The sequence below is a fragment of the Gymnoscopelus braueri genome (assembly GCF_963280865.1).
Source record: "Gymnoscopelus braueri genome assembly, chromosome: 17".
Classification (NCBI taxonomy): Eukaryota; Metazoa; Chordata; class Actinopteri; order Myctophiformes; family Myctophidae; genus Gymnoscopelus; species Gymnoscopelus braueri.
In genome coordinates, this window is record NC_137617.1 from 4,164,399 (window position 1) to 4,181,931 (window position 17,533).

Here is a 17,533-nt window from a genome sequence, read left to right on the forward strand (position 1 = left end):
ACAGAGGCCATTTTTTACAGTGATTTTAGAACAACTATAAAGGTTGTTTTTAGGCACAGTGTGTGGAGTGCTTAACAGTGAATGGATGAATGAGTTTATTTAGAACATTAATTTAAAAAAGAAAATACGAAACGGAACAAAAACAAGCATACCAACAACAATGTTTGAAAAGGAGTATGAAGTGAAAACGTATAAACACCTACCTCCCTTTTGCCAACACAAACTTTATTAACTGATAATTATCACAATTGTATACACAACCCAAACATTTCCACTGCATTTTCAAAGAAAAAATAACAATTAACCACAATAATAACACAAATGAATAAATATAACCACCGTTGACCAATTTAAACCCTGCATGTGGTTGACAATTACCCTTGCCTTATGCAAGGGTAATTGTTACATTGTGGTATTGCTACTTTTACTTAAGTAATATATCCGAGTACTTTTTTCCACCACAGACTGTATGCGACTGATCAGGAAGTTGTGAAACAGTGTAGATGTTGTTGTGTTCAGCTGTGAACCTGGGGATTCATTCATACATTACTGGAGAAAATAACAACTCTTACCCCAGAATGTCAAACTGCACCTGCTCCATTAAGAGCAGCTGGAAACATTTTAAAGCAATTACATCTAATTGCTTGGATTTTATGCTAACAGGAAGCAAATAACACAGTGCACTTAATAAACTGCACTATCAATAACATGTACCATTATGTTTCATAATTATAATCTTTAAGAGAGTGACTGAATCACACGATATGGTTTAAATGTCATCAGACAGTTAACAGCTACAGAGCACATGCGGCATTTGTTCAGTCTCAAGGCTATACCAACACAACGTTTAATAATATTTCACTTCAATTATCATGTGATTTGGTTAGGTTTAGTGAGGAAGCATGCCATGCTTTATTCTACAGTTCCAACCCAAACTGTGACCTCAATCAGTATCATCATCCTCATCCTACTATATAATTGGAGTAACCTCTGTCTGTCCGTCCGTCTTGGTGTCCGTCTTGGGTCGACCGGGTATGGGCTAGTTTACAGATAATTGATATGGTATTAGCAGAGATGGTTGGTGGTTCAATGACATTTGTGATTGAATCAGTAAAAATACTCAACCCCGGTACTTGACTCAAAGTATAGACTAGATACTCCTGGTCAAATATTACTCCACTACAAGTGAAAGTTGCTTAGTAAAGTTTGTACTTGAGTTCAAACTAACAGTTAAAGGGATATTTCACTTTCAAACATGTTTGGCGTTGTTTTGTGAGCAAACTCAAACTCCATTTTATCCATAGATTCATTGAAAACGCACGTCCTTGGTTCTGGTGACTGACAGTCCTTCTAAAAAAAAAATATTTTTATATTTTATTTAAAAAAATGTTTGTTTTCATTTAGTAGTGGAGTGAAAGTGAAAATGCTACCACCAAAAAAAAATCTAATCAGGTAAAGAGAAACTAAAATAATTACCTTAATGTACTTAGTTACTGTCCACCACTGGAATGAATAGGACATTGTGAGATTATTCAGTGTGAGTGAGGAGTGCTTGCATTGTTGAAACATCTTTACTGTAGGTCTTGCATACTAAACCACTACAGCAATACAAAATAAAACCTCTTCCTGGATGAAAATGTCCAGCGCTGAGGGAGATGCAGTCAGACATTCATTTGATTCCAGTGTGAATCTCTGTTCCACTGGGACCTGCAGTTCCTGTCAGTCGTGTGCTATCAGTGAGGCTGCAGACACTGATACACAATACAACCCCCCCAGACCACCTCTCTTCTCTTCTCCTTGTCAACCCTCTTTTCTCAACAATATTTCACTGTCTCCCTCCATCACTTCAACCCCTTCATCTCTCATTTTATTATTTCTGTGTTTTATATTTTGAGGAGAAAGAAGACTGATAAGTCCTTCCAAAAACGTATTATTTTCAGCCTCACCAGGACAGCAACAAATGCGTTTCAGCTGATAAACCTTCATCATCATTGTATATGCCTTGGCTGTGCACCTAATTTGAACGTCTGCTAACGGGTCACGTTGTTCTCGATTGCTCAGTGAAACGGTGTGATTGCATTCTATGTTGCTTGGTTTGCTTATGCAACTGGTGGAAACCGGTGTTGTGTTATTGATGACACTAGACCCAGAGGGCCATTTATTTTTTTCTGCATAGAAAATATTACAGGCAACAGTTTCCTGTTCATAATAGCCTGGATGGCATCGTCTCCAGGGGGTCTTTCAAAAGGGAAGAGGTGAGAGGAGATCGAGGGCTGGCAAAAGAAAAATCATTTAGTGTTCATGAGAATAAAAAAATATACTACAGTTTCCTTTCATGTGGCTGTAGCTCAATGGAGCAGCTCCGCTAGTGTCAGCTCATACACCAGCGTACTGTACATAGTTCATAGTTCATACACTACAGTAGTATACATAGCCCAGATATTTCTATATTTAGTTCATACAATGTTATGAGTTTTGCATACACTAGTATTCATAGTTCATACCTAGAGTTTGAACTCTAGTGGTGCATCATGGCTGAGGCGGCACCTGTCAGCAGGGAGTGTTGGGGGGGAGGAGAAGGAGTAAGCTCTATGTCCTCCCGGTGGGTGCGCATATCGGTATCGGACGATATTTGCCACTATCGGTCAACATCGGTATCGTCCTGAAAAATAAACGTTTTTTGGGGGGTTTTGATTATTTTTTGCTGGTTAAAGTTACAGGAGTTAGGAGTGTTTCTGCAGATTCTGAACAGTTATTTCTTATAATGAATATGTGTTTGTTTCCCTGGCACAAGAGGGGGAAATACTACCAAAAACTAAATAAACAAATATCAGTATCGGCTATCGGCTAAATTGTTATTTTAAACATCGGTATTGGCCAAGAATTTTCATATCGGTGCATCCTTACATCCTTCCATACATCCATCCATCTCTCTCTATGTATCTATAATACTGTAAAGGAAGACGTGTGTGCGTTCGTGTGTGCGTGCGTGTTTGCTGTGGGAGGCATGCTAACTCTTTCATTTGATGTCATGATGTATACAGTACTATGTGTGTCTTGCTGTACTGCAGGTGTAAGGAGTTTATCTAACATGTGTACTGCATGTGTTTGTTTCATTATAGGTGTAAGGAGGGATACCATGGACTGCGCTGTGACCAGTTTGTCCCCAAGACGGACGCCATTCTGTCAGACCCAAGTATGATCTGTTTACCATATTATTCACACAGTACGGTACAACACCTCTGTTTATCTACCCTGAAGTTAGTTTTGTATTGAATTGTGATACATGTGAATGTACTCCTCGAAGCACAGGTCTCCACCAGGTCAGGTAGGTTATTGTGGCCTCCTGGTGGCGCTATAATAGGCCAATGTGAAAAGGGTGCAATTTCTTCTTAGGTTTGTCACGGCAATCGGACACTGTATTCATGATTTGAGGCATTTTGTTCCAACAATGTGTTTTGCTAAATTAGACCTGCTGGTGACGCTATAACAGGCCAATGTTAAAAGGGTGGCATTTCTTCCTGGGCGTGCAACATTTCACAGAAATCGCAATTTGTTCAAAACTGACCTATCTTGCAAACTTTGGAAGCCAATGTTAGCCAATTAAGGATGGAATATGAAATATCGGACACATCCGTCTTGATCACATGACTATATGTGTACTGATTTGCGTGATGTTTGGACAGAATATGAAAAAAAAAGGTAAATTAAATACTGAAGGAAGTAAAAATACCTCAAAATTGTACTTAAGTACAGTACTTGAGTACATGCACATAGTTACTTTACACCTCTGCTTGAGTGCCACTATATGCATGCCCTGAGACCCTGCTAATGGACTCTCAATTAAATATAATGTAGTGTAACGTAATATAGGCTACTTAAAGTATACTAGGCTACTTTGGTTCCATTTGTTGTTTCCATCCAAAATAATCGATTAAGTTGTAACAATCGGCCCTTTGCTTTGAAAGGGAAATTATTAACTAAAGGAAAACAACAGGATCGGTAGGTTTTAAACTGAATTACTTTATGTAATAAAGCCACAAAATAATAATTCACACAGCAAAAGGTAAATAAAGAATGCACTTTATGCTTTAAATTGACTTCTGTCCATATCTCTTTCCCTAATACACAACAGATAAATAAACAATTCAACAAACAATCATTATTTCCCAAGCTGCCCCTCCCAAACCAAACAATTCCCAAGTCCTTTGCAGGCTCTCAAATCACAAGTTCACACTTAAACAATAAACAATAACACAGTGAGTCAGAACGCCACCACGGAGTCGCTTACGCGTTTACACAGCCTATAATAAACAGTCCCACGTCAAGGTCCGAGACGGCCACTTCCGTCCGCGGTCCCGCGATTGTCTATTAGCTCCTTAGATTAGCACCCGCGGCTCCGTATGAATCCTCTCAGCGACCGGCGGTTCATTCACAAATCCAGCTGACGATTCCCCACGGCATTGCAACGACACGTTCCGTTCTCCGCAGGGCTCGACAGTTCACGATGCTTGGCTGCAGCTCAAACTTAAGTTAAAACTTTGTCTTTAACCGTAAGGTTGGCGCCTAGAAGATCTCCTATTTTCACCCGTCCACACTGGCATACAGGTTTGTTTGTTCGATCCCTCCCCCCTGTGCAGCACCCTCTATTAGTAACGTCGGGTGGCACAAATCATTCAATCATCCCCTGATCAGACCCATTACCCTCACGTGAATAGGAAGTGTCCAATCATCTCATAGTGTCCAACATGTTACATAATCAATCAGATACAATAACGTGCATAAGTAAATCAGATGTTATCACTCATATGAAATAACACCCATAGATCAAGCAGATAAATATAATAATATAATGTGCATTTGTCACAAAGTGATCATTAAAATAGACACAGCCTCAAATGGTTGACAGTGAGAGTCACAGTGTCTATACTCTGGGCCGGGAGAATTTTGCAAGTCGGCCCCCAAATAACTGTCCAACCACTAAGATTTTAATAATGAGATTAGTATTAAAACAATAATGTAAAATAAATAAATAAAATGCCATGGTATTTTTTTCTTCAAAACTTTCAAAGGTGCAGGTTTCATTGCAATACCGATAAATAGGAACTTAAAGGATTTAGCAGTTTGTTTTCCACTTCAGGTTAAAAACTACTGCAGGGTAAAAACATGGCAGGCTGTGTAACACTGACCGTATCGCATTGGTTCTCAAAGTGGGGACCGGGGACCCCCGAGGGTCCTTGAGGGACACATTTAAAAAATATATTAAAAATAAATGAAAAAAGTTATGGAAAATTCATGGCCCCCTCACGCATTAGTAGGACACTCTAATGCGTGAGGGGGCCATGATTTTTCCATAACTTTTTTCATTTATTTTTAATATATTTTTTAAATGTGTCCCCGGCCCGAAAGTGAAGTATCCCTTTAACATAGCATCACAATAATATTAACCTTTTATACTTTGAATATTCAAAAATAGCAGATATACAAGCTCATAGCGCGGAGTGCCACGCTATGAGCTTGGAGATCTGCTATTTTTGAAAAATCGTGAAAATGTGTGCAAAGTGCAAACCTTTGAATATTATTTTTAAGCGAACATTTGTAACTCAAATCTTTGCTTCTGGGGGTCCCTGGAACAAAATATTTGAGATGGGGGTCCGCGGCCAAATACATATCATTTTGGGGGTCTTTGACATTAAAAAAGTTTGAGAACCTCTGCCTTATAGTATACAGTGATATAATACTGTAAGCAACACAGCTTCCCCTTTAAAGTATACAACGTAATAGTTCCACTGATTCAAGCCGCAACGCAATCGATTGACTGATCGTTGAAATAAACATGCTCTGAAAATGCACACGGCCCACCCATTTGACCACTTTACACGGCAGCCGTAAAGTGGTCTAAAGGGTGGGCCGCGAACGCTTTCCTAAGTGTTTTTCTTTAGAGTGGAACCTGATGCAGAAAAGGTCAAGAACAGATGCTCTGTTCTGTACCAGTCTTCAGTGGTGGAAAAAGTACTCAAATGTTTTACTTAAGTAAAAGTAGCAATACTGCAATATATAAGTCCAGAATTCAAAATTTTGTGAAAGTAGAAAAGTATTGGTATCAAATATACTTAAGGTACCAAAAGTAGAAAGTGCTCATTGTGCAGAATGTCCCATTTCAAGTTTTCAAAAATCTTTTGAAAATAGCCGATCTACAAGCTCACAATGCGACGCATTGTGAGCTTGTAAGATCGGCTATTTTCAAACGGCCGAAATGTATAGGGCTGAAGTGGTTAATGTATGTTTTGTAATAATAATAATAATCAAAATCTTCAAAGTAACTAGTAACTAAAGTTTTCAAATAATTGTGGTGGAGTAAAAGTACAATATTTGCCTCTGAGATGTAGTGGAGTAGAAGTAAAAGTATTGGAAATTGGAAATACTCAAGTAAAGTACAAATACCTCAAAATTGTACTTAAGTACAGTACTTAAGTAAATGTACTTAGTTACTTTACACCACTGCCGGTCTTAGTCTGGAGGGCATTTTTAAATCTCTCGGTCTCCTGGGAACAGCTTCAGCTTCTAGCTTTACAACAAGATAGGCTTGTTTTTTTCATGAACAATAGTAAGTATCTTTCGCTTTTGGGAGAATAATGCAAAATGGTATGAGTCACAATTGAAAGGGGGCCTATTACGCTCATTTTCCAGTACTACATAGTTTTATTCTGGTACTGCGCTAGAGTGGCTTTGCATGATTCACAGATATCTCATCTTATGCCTCATACACACCCAACCATTTCAGTCTCTCTGCCTGGAACAAGCTGTATTAGTCTCTTCAAGGCCAAACTCTCTAAAAGCCCACTTTCTTCTGATTGAGCAAAGTGCGGAAGCCCATGCCGTCTCATCCCTGCACTTGGTGGGCATACTGTGCTTGAAGCAGCATGACCATTATGGAGAAAGCTGTTACAAGTTGACAACCCTGCCCCCCCACATCCACCCTCCACATGGAGTACTTCATTTGTTTACAATTTACATCAACATTTTGTGATTGACTTTTACCACATTGATTTTTATGTTTTATATTATGACATACAATCAGTGGTGGAAAAGGTACTCACATGTTTTACTTAAGTAAAAGTGTCAATACTGCAATGTAGAAATACTCTGTTACAATGAATAGTCCAGAATTCAAAATGTACTTGAAGTACCAAAAGTAGAAAGTACTCATTATGCAGCATATATATTTCACATGAAAATCTTGGCACCCTATTTTGAAAATAGCAGATCTACAAGCGGTGGTTAATGTATGTTTTGTAATAATAAACAAAAATCTACAATGTAACTAAAGTTTTCAAATAATTGTGTGGAGTAAAAGTACAATATTTGCCTCAGAGATGTAGTGGAGTAGAAGTAAAAGTACTGAAATTTGGAAATGCTCAAGAACTGTCCACAGCCCTTCTCTGAGACGGTACCATATTATAATGAGCATTAGTGAGGACCAATTATATGAAGATACGGATGAAAATGGCCGAAGTGGTCCTTTTAATATATTAAATTACAAATAAGTTACACTATCGTATCCCCTCTTCCTTCGCCCCAGTAACGCCTGAACAAGCAGCCAATAAAAAGAGAGCTCCCACCTGACTAACACGTGACCCCGCACCCCTTCAGCAACGTGCGCGCGTTTGCGCGCGCGTGTGTGTGTGTGTGTGTGTGTGTGTGTGTGTGTGTGTGTGTGTGTGTGTGTGTGTGTGTGTGTGTGTGTGTGTGTGTGTGTGTGTGTGTGTGTGTGGCTGTGGCTGTGGCTGTAAGGCATATCTCATAAAACACTCAGCCAGAGAGAGAAGCACTACCCTGCCAAGAATTCCCTGCTGGACTGTTCTGTAGAGGGCATGGAGAGAGAGAGAGAGTTAGGAGCGGGGGCGATGGAGGATGGTAGATATGATGATGTAGATCAGTGGTCCTCAAACCCTTTGATTAAAAGGTCCCCCATAACTCAAAGAACCCCCGGGGGGTCCCTGAGGGACCCCACTTTGGGAACCACTGATGTAGATCTCACCTCATCAAATATCTAGGAGCATGTGAGTGTAAATGCATAGAGTTAAAAATAACAGAGAGGGCACCGGATATCCACTTCCATCCACCTCGCATTGAGTTGCTCACCCAGCGCATGGGCCGAAATCACCCCTTCTTCCGGGTTGGGAAATAGCCCCATGCGCAAGCTCGTGAGTCGAGCCCATTGGTCGAAACCGTTTTCGCTCGTTCGTGTTAGTGGCCCCAGGCCGTTTTGAGCTGCAGTACCTATGAATGGCCAGCATGTCCAATGCGCTTCAGTGCAACCACTGGGTTCTGGGGTCTCGGTGTAATGGTGTCTAGATCAGCTAATCAGGAGACAGGAAGTGATGTAATGATGTCAGGAAGTGATGAGGCTGTGAGATTGCGGGGAGGCGTTATCATAAAGCTATATAATACCTAGAGAACGGACCGGAAATCCCGGGCCATTCATTTAATTGATGTTTCTTACCCAGCGCATGCTAAATACTTAATGTTGCAGTACCACAGTCGGCCACTTGGAAATCAGTGCCTCTAAAATCCCTGGCTTGGGTTTGATGCTGTGGGTTAAATCATGCAGCTGTTGTCTTTTCCTCAGATGATTTACCAACAGTGGGGATAAAGGGAGGCTTCTAATTTCAGCTTTTTATCTCCCCTTGGTACAAGCACTGTAAGTAGCCGCAAAGGACTTTAGACTTTCACACGCATGCACGCACGCACGCGCGAGCAAGTACAGTTAAGTCCTTCCCTCAATCCCAGCGCTGGGGAAATGGATGACGAGGAGCACTCATGTTCTTTTCATCGGACAGCAGACTTTTCACACCTCAAGACGCATGCGCGTGCGCACACACACACACACACACACACACACACACACACACACACACACACACACACACACACACACACACACACACACACACACACACACACACACACACACACACACACACACACACACAGAGGTCCTCAAGGCCTCCAACATGATGGTGTAAAATGTACGCCATCATGTGGGGGGGCCGATTGTGAGGACGGGAAGGGCATCAGTTGAAATGACATCAGCTTTGCTGGCTGTGATGTCATCACCATTTCGAGGGGATTATTAGTGTGTTCTGTTGGGCGATCACAGGGATTCAACGGCTTGAATAGATCCATGGTTCTCAACCGCTACTTTTTTTTTGTGGGGGGGGGGGGGGTCCCCAGATGACAGTAAAGTGACAGTCTGACCGAGTCAGACTAAATGTAATGCCTCAACTCCTGCAATTCCAAGTGCTTGTCGGGGTGGGAGGTCCCCAGTCCAAATATTATTTTTGTGGGGGGTCCCCAGTCCACATATTATTATTGTGGGGGGTCCCCAGTCCAAATATTATTATTGTGGGGGGTCCCCAGTCCACATATTATTATTGTGGGGGGTCCCCAGTCCAAATATTATTATTGTGGGGGGTCCCCAGTTCAAATATGTATTATATTATTTGGGGGGGTCGCGCGGCCTGAAAAGGTTGAGAACCACTGGAATAGATGATCACCAATACGATGCTGCATCATCCATTGCTTTGGTCTGGCCAAATGTGTCTATGGCAGAGCGACAGTAATGCTGAGTCATAAAAGTGGAAGCCATATCTTTACAATGCAAGATACTCCATCCGTTTGGAAAACATTGAATTGAACTGAAGCGTTGAATGAGTGGATATGTCAACCCATTCTCATTACCTACTCATCAAATACAGCTGCTTGGTCAAGTGTCCCAGGTGTCCCTGGCTGATGCTGATAATTTCCTCTAGCACTTCGTTTCCAAATACATGTGAATTCTTCGGCGTCTTTGACATGAAACTGTTTTATAACCACTGCACTAGCATCATGTATAGACGTTGTCGATGTTTAGACAGAGATTTGCTTGATCCCTGCGTTAGCTGTCGATGCCTTGGGTCAGTCAATAAAGTGTCAAATTGACGAATGTGCTGCCTCTTCATCTTGAGCTCTTGAGCTCCTGAAAATTCTCTCGCATAAGCGCTCTTATATTTTGAAAATAGCGGATCTACAAGTTCTCAACGCATCGCGATACGACACGTTGTGAGCTTGTAGATCTGCTATTTTTAAATAGCCATTGCTGCCAGATCTGCAATCTTATCTGAATGACTGTTAAAGCAGTTTGTTTAAATGAGTTTATAAAATGTTATATTTCCACTGGGATAATTTATTAGTGTGTTAGATATACATTTTGGAGTGGATACATGTGTCCAGATGCCTGTCAGACAGTCAGACAATGCTGCTCCGCAGGTCTACAATGGAACAAATGGGTGTAGCCAAAGTACAACTGCCTCAGACCTGACGTGAGATCTGAGCGGGCCGTGCGCTAAAGTCAAAGTCAGGATATATTAATGAATGCCGAAAGTTGCGGTGATCTCACCGTACGGCCATTATTTGGTCTACACCGCGTTGATAAATGAGGGCCACTGACTCTCTCTACCTGATGACATTCCCCTTCCAAACGCTAACACCAACCAATCACAATCTGGATCACAATATCCACTAGGTGGTGGTAGACTTACAGTATATCCATGCCGTGGTACATATTATCCCAATTCCAATATCAACACAAGATGACTAAACTAGAATAATCTGTGAGAATATTGCAGTGACTGTTATGGGTGTCCAGCTCCCCCCTCCCATCCAGCCATGGGCAGCGAGTCACCTTCAGGAGGGAGAGCTTATCCAGACAGCATTTGTTGCTGGATGAAGTGTTTGCACCGTTTATGCACTCGGTGGTTATCAACCTGTGGGCCCTCAAATAATTGGCAAAACACTAAGATTTTAATCATAATACAAAATTTATATAAAACTAATTATAATAATAATTCACTGGCAGGCGGATTTCTGAACTCCACAGCCGTCTTCTGAGACACAGAGTGAGTAGACAGACACGATGCCATCTTATAATGAATTAAATGCTCATTATGAGGTCAAATTATGTAAAGATAGGTTGAAAGTGGGTGAAATGCTCCTTTAATACTTACACCATCTTAATGCTTGTCCATGCCAGGTCTTTCCCCGGACATACTGTAGCCCTGCACTTAGATTAATGTATATTGAGGGCGTTCAGCATCTGTGTGGGATTTCTTCTCGTTAGTTTGACATATGCTTAATTTTTTCGTCAAAGTTAGAAAGCTGTTTTCTCATTCTGTAGTCCAATCACATTCTCTAACAGATGGGCTTTTTTTTTGCCCGTAGCCAATTTTTTGTGTGTGTGTGTGTGTGTGTGTGCGTGTCCACCAAATAATCTGTCAAGGACTTGCAGCCGCATTCTATTTAAAACCCAGACCACCTCTGCCAGAAAAAGCAATTAAAGTGTGAGGGTTTCATTTTAATTGGAATCAGATTACATTACAGTGGTGTGAAAAAAAAGAAAAAAGTCTGCTGTCACGATGAAAAGAACATGAGTGCTTCTCTTCATCCATTTCCCCAGCGATGGGATTGAGGGGAGGACTTAACTGTGGTGGGTGGGTGTGTGTGTGTGTGTGTGTGTGTGTGTGTGTGTGTGTGTGTGTGTGTGTGTGTGTGTGTGTGTGTGTGTGTGTGTGTGTGTGTGTGTGCGTGTGCGTGTGTGTGTGACAACATACGTCTTCACCAAATCCATGTGAATATTGAAAAGAAGTGTGTGTGGAGACAGAATAAGTGCATTCCGTGAAATGGCTGAGATGAATCAATGCATCAGACGTGTACCAGGCAATTTCAATCACATATAACCCTCCACCACACTCCACCTTTCACTTCTATTTTCTAGATCTAATTCCGGCCAAGCTGTTTGTTCATCGTTCCTCCCTTTACCCATTTCAAAGAACTGGCTGCTCTATGAATTGTAGGATAACTCTATGAATGCTTAATATATCAAAACACAAACTGTGAAGAATGCTTTGTGTCTGCTTCCTTAAAGCCACGAAGCAAGTCCCCAAAACGATTTAAACAGAGTAGCTATACACACAGCTTGAGGAAACAAAGGTGGAATATCAATGATATTATCTATATATAATTTCCATGTCTGTCTGTCTGACTTTCCTTCACATATCTTGTGAACCGCTCATCCGATCAATTTCATACTTGTTGGCTCTGTTGCTGTGGGCACACGGACGTGCAGTGTCGAGTGTCAAGTTGTTCGGAGGAGCGGTTCTCCAGAACCGGAACGTTCTGAATATACGTTGCTGGGAACTGTGGCTACAGTCTCTTCTCTTTTTTACACATGTGCAGTGGTGGAAAAAATACTAATTTTTTTTACTTAAGTTAAAGTAGCAATACTTCAATGTAAAAATGCTCTGTTACATGTAAAAGTTCGGAATTCAAAATGTACTTGAGTAGAAGTACTAAAGTATTGGCATCAAATTGTACCTAAAGTACCAAAAGTAGAAAGTACTCAAGTTTTCCAATGTATAAAATGTATAAAAAACATTTGAAAATAGCCGATCTACAAGCTCACAATGCGTCGCATCGCGAGCTTGTAGAGTGGCTATTTTCAAATGGCCAAAAAGGGCTGAAGTGAGTAATGTGTGTTTTGTAATAATAATCAAAATATACAAATAATTGTAGTGGAGTAAAAGTACAATATTTGCCTCTGAGATGTAGTGGAGTAGAAGTAAAAGTACTGAAAATTGGAAATACTCCAGTAAAGTAAAAAATACCTCAATATTTTTCTTAAGTACAGTCCTTGAGTAAATGTACTTAATAGTTACTTTACACACCTGCACATGTTGTGGAATCCTATGAGCAACTATAGCCTACTGTATATACTCATGTATTCCATCTATATGTATCAGTCATGTGTTCCAAATTTATTTCAAAGAGCCACATGTCTATAAGCCATTAGGTTGCCAAACAGTTATGGTGCAGTACTAAATTCAAGGTTAATTGAACCCTGGTAATATCCTGTTTGTATCTGTGTTGTACCAGAATGTTCCGGGGGAAACAGTTATATAAAGCTGATTGATGCAATGGATGAATTTCACAGGGGTCAGACTGACCTAAGTGTGTAATCGTATGTAGTAATTCATCATGATACATCACATTATTGTATGCAGTGGTGGAAAGCAACTAAGTACATTTACTCAAGTACTATACTTAAGTACAATGTTGAGGTATTTTTACTTTACTGGAGTATTTTCAGTTTTCAATACTTTCACTTCTACTCCACTACATCTCAGAAGCAAATATTGTACTTTTACTCCACTACAATTATTTGGAAACTTTAGTTACTAGTTACTTTTTAGACTTTGATTATTATCGCAAACACACTAACCACTCCAGCCCTATACATTTCGGCCATTTGAAAATAGCAGATCTACAAGCTCACAATGCGACGCATTGTGAGCTTGTAGATCGGCTATTTTATACATTTTGAACTTCTGACACAATGAGTACTTTTGTACTTAAAGTATCAAAACAAATGCAAACGTTTAGAATTTTGAAATGTTGAATTCCGGACTTTCACTTGTAACAGAGTATTTCTACATTGCAGTATTGATACTTTTACTTGAGTAAAACATTTGAGTACTTTTTCCACCACTAATTGTATGCCAAAAGGTAGGTCCTCAAGAAGGTATAAAAACGAACCCCCATTGTTCAGTTCAATCTGCAGAAAATGTACTTTGTTAATACATAATAATGAATCTGATTACTGTCTCCAGACTGCATTGTACTACACACACTAGGGCTAATTTATTTGTGTGATGTATTTGCACGTCAATAATATTTGTTGAACTGATATCCTTTCAAAACCTTGCATAACAAAACAATTCAAAATATTTCACCCGAGATCCGAGCATAGTGTGACCAAAACAACCAACAGCATGACGTGATTTGAAACAGTCTGTTTGCAGATAGTGATACATAACGACAACCACAGGGCCGTAGGATGCTGCTAATGCACTCGATATGATGGAATTAACCACTTAAACCCTATATGGTTAAAGGTAGGGTAAGGGATTTTCTTTGGTTAAAATAAGTGTTAAATGGCTCTATATTCTGATAGTACTCATTGCTATAGAGTGTTTGTTCAGTAAAAGGAGTCTCCTTGTCTCTCCAGCTCTTTATAAAACAGATGGTTGCTGGTGTTTGCATGGTAAAACCAAGCCATTCACTGTTCAGTCAGTGCACTGTGTTGGTGTGTAAAGACCTTCAACAAGGAGAAGTGTGTGAGGATGATGAGTCAGCACATTATTTGATAAAGAAAAGACAGGAAGATGTCAGAGGAAGTGGTCCAACAAACAACATGCTCTAGTGAGTGAGTACAAAGGAAGTTAGAAATGCTTCAAGCTGTAATAATTGAATTATTTTCTCTTCCCTTCTGTCCTATTCTCTCCTTTTTATCTCCTCTCTCTCTCTCTCTCTCTCTCTCTCTCTCTCTCTCTCTCTCTCTCTCTCTCTCTCTCTCTCTCTCTCTCTCTCTCTCTCTCTCTCTCTCTCTCTCTCTCTCTCCCCCCGTGGCTGCCTGACCTTGGATGGAAGCAGCGGATGAACTTGGGATTGAGTTCATGGGTGAGGAATTGTTCCATTGACCACATGACATCACTTCATATCTCTGTACCTCCCCAGGAAGCGCACACGCCACACACACACACACACACACACACACACACACACACACACACACACACACACACACACACACACACACACACACACACACACACACACACACACACACACACACACACACACACACACACACACACTCACCTTGGCAAATGAATATGGGCCAGTTTCCATGGAAACACTGGGGTGGATTCTATCTGCATGGAGCCTAGTATTGTGTGTGTGAGAGAGAGAGAGAGAGAGAGAGAGAGAGAGAGAGAGAGAGAGAGAGAGAGAGAGAGAGAGAGAGAGAGAGAGAGAGAGAGAGAGAGAGAGAGAGAGAGAGAGAGAGAGAGAGAGAGAGAGAGAGGTAAGGATGATGGGGGAAGCCAAAAAACACCTCTGCAAGTCTGCAGACACACACAGATGTTTTGTCATTTTTAACCCTCACTAATCCTAATCAGATTTTTTTCGGGAATTGTAAGCCTAACTTTACAATTATTTTTTAACCACACAGTAAGACAACCATTTCTCTTGAGAGGACAAGTGAACAATACAAGCCTCTGCACACTCAAAGCTGTGCAAAAAGCACATTTTTCATAGATCGTCTTCAGATGTATGAAGAAGGTCTAAGACCAAAAGCTTGCTTTAAAAAATAAAATCAGATTTTTGCAGAGCTTTGAGTGTGCGGAGGCTGCCTTGTTTTGTTCATTTGGTTTCCTTTTGGCTCCAGCACCCAAGTCTACTGGCAGATGAGCAGTGTTTTCTTTTTACACTTTTCTTATGAGGACATGGAAATGTGTCCTCACAATGTCTATTTCACACATTCTGCTTTACTTGTGGGAAGATTTGGCCCTCAAGTATATAATTATAAGTAACACGCACGCACGCGCGCACAGACACACACACACACACACACACACACACACTCACACACACAAACGTCTTGCTATATCCGCTTCATCTCACACTCTTATGAAACCAAGGAGGAGGAAGGAAGAGGAGCAGAGTGAACTAAAGACTACTAAACTCTCCTCACTCTCCTGATTTCAATCTGACAACTAAATGACTTCTCTCTAAACTGCTCACACATTCATCAGGGAAAGTGAAAACTAGAGAGATATGGATGGAAACATAGATGGATGGACACAGACAGACAGACAGACGGTAGATGAGGTTACAGTGAACTGAGCAACGTATCACATCACCACGCAGTTTTTTTACATTTACACAAGCTTACCTTATTGGATTGAAGTGGCAGTCACAACTGTGAAATGCAATGTTGTTTGTTGTTTGTTGAATGGTTATATAGCGCCTTTCTCCAAAGCGTTACAATGTGCATTACCTTCACCCATTCACACAACAGTGGAGGTAAACCTTTTCTCTTTGAACTACTGTACAGTTTCGCCTTTAACCAGGGGTGAAAGTGGCTGAGACTTCTTGCCGGAACTGGGCTTCGCCGTAAAATGCATAGATTTTGCCACAGTTATACCTATAAGTTATAGGTATAACCATAGGCTTTTTTCCCCCAGCCTACATTATTTGAAAACTTTAGTTACTTTGCAGATATACATTATTACATTATAAATCATACATTACTCCCTTTAGCCCTATTTTATACCTAGGCTATTTGAAAATAGCCGATCTACAAGCTCCACAAGCTTGTAGATTTGCTATTTTCAAACATTTTAGTAGTTTTACTTTTGGTACTTTAAGTACATTTTGATACCAATACTTTTGTACTTTCACTCAAGTAAATTTTCAATTCCAAACTTTTAACAGAGTGCTTTACATACATACATTGCAGTTTTGATACTTTTACTTAAGTAATTGAGTACTTTTCCCACCACTGTACCTGGGCGTTGTTGTTCTACAAACTTTGTTTTTAACCACATTGTCAGCTTCTTCAACTCTGTCTTCTTTTCTCTTAAACATCTCAGTTAGTTTTCGTTGCATTGTGCTTCATTTATTTTAAAAATTGCATTCTTCATCAAAACAGTGTTTATTTCCCCTCGCGTTTCTTTTCTTTTCTTTTTTTTCTCCAGTAAAGACGTGTTGAACCAATCAGAACTAACTATGCTAGTCTGTCAGCCAACCAGAAACATGTTTTGAACGTTGGTGGGATTTAATTCGTCGTAAAGCCCGCCTTCTTTATCCGGTAATTTGCACACACACACACATAGGCACGGACAAAGGCCGTTTCCGTATCCGTTTTATACCGGATCTCCAAGCTGCAAAGTGAATTGATCCCAGTCCCAGTTTCGTTTCGCTGGAGAAGAGGAGACGCTTCTCGGCTCCGTAAAATAAATAAACACCGTAAAAATAGCACGGATTAAGCTGACACAAACACACAGTGGAACAATTCAAAAGCACTTTATTAGAAAATGTAATAATTGTGTATGTTAATCTGACGTTTGTAGATTATGTTTTCTTCTTGAACATGGCCATGGGGCTGTGGCAGGTTATTTAATATGGGATTTTCACAACTACCTTCGAATTTTTCTTAACGGTACGGCGTTCCGGCACCTAATCTTCCGGCCCACTTTCACCACTGCCTTTAACTGAACCAAATGTTTTGACTGTTTATGCTTGTGTTTTCGTCAGTTTTATTTTACTTCTGTTTGTGTACTATTTCTTGATACCGTGTTTTTTTTCTGTTTTGAGGTGTACAAAAGACCCCTTGGGGTGACGATGCACCATAAACAAACAATGCAGGCACCAACCTGCTCATCTGGTTCAGAGGTTCACTTACAGGGTTCAGTGTCTTGCTCAAGGACACTTTGACATGCAGCCCGGAGGAGCCAGGGGATCGAACCTATAGAACCTTCCGGTTCCAAGACGTCCCACTCTACCTCCTCCTGAGCGACAGCCTCCCTAATTCATATCCATTGACGTATATATAAATCCCTCCAAAATCATTGCTGGCAGTGAACTGAGGAAA

The 17,533-nt window shown here is 40.5% G+C and overlaps 1 protein-coding gene across 1 annotated transcript in view; it reads left to right on the forward strand.

Moving 5' to 3' along the window:
- nrg3b (neuregulin 3b) overlaps window positions 1-17,533 on the forward strand; it is a gene marked incomplete at both ends in the record, with an annotated part of 418,765 nt that overhangs the window by 357,213 nt on the left and 44,019 nt on the right. Inside the window, 2 exon segments of the mRNA XM_080454810.1 lie at window positions 3,123-3,196; window positions 14,530-14,556. Coding sequence (XP_080310936.1) covers window positions 3,123-3,196; window positions 14,530-14,556 — 101 coding nt within the window.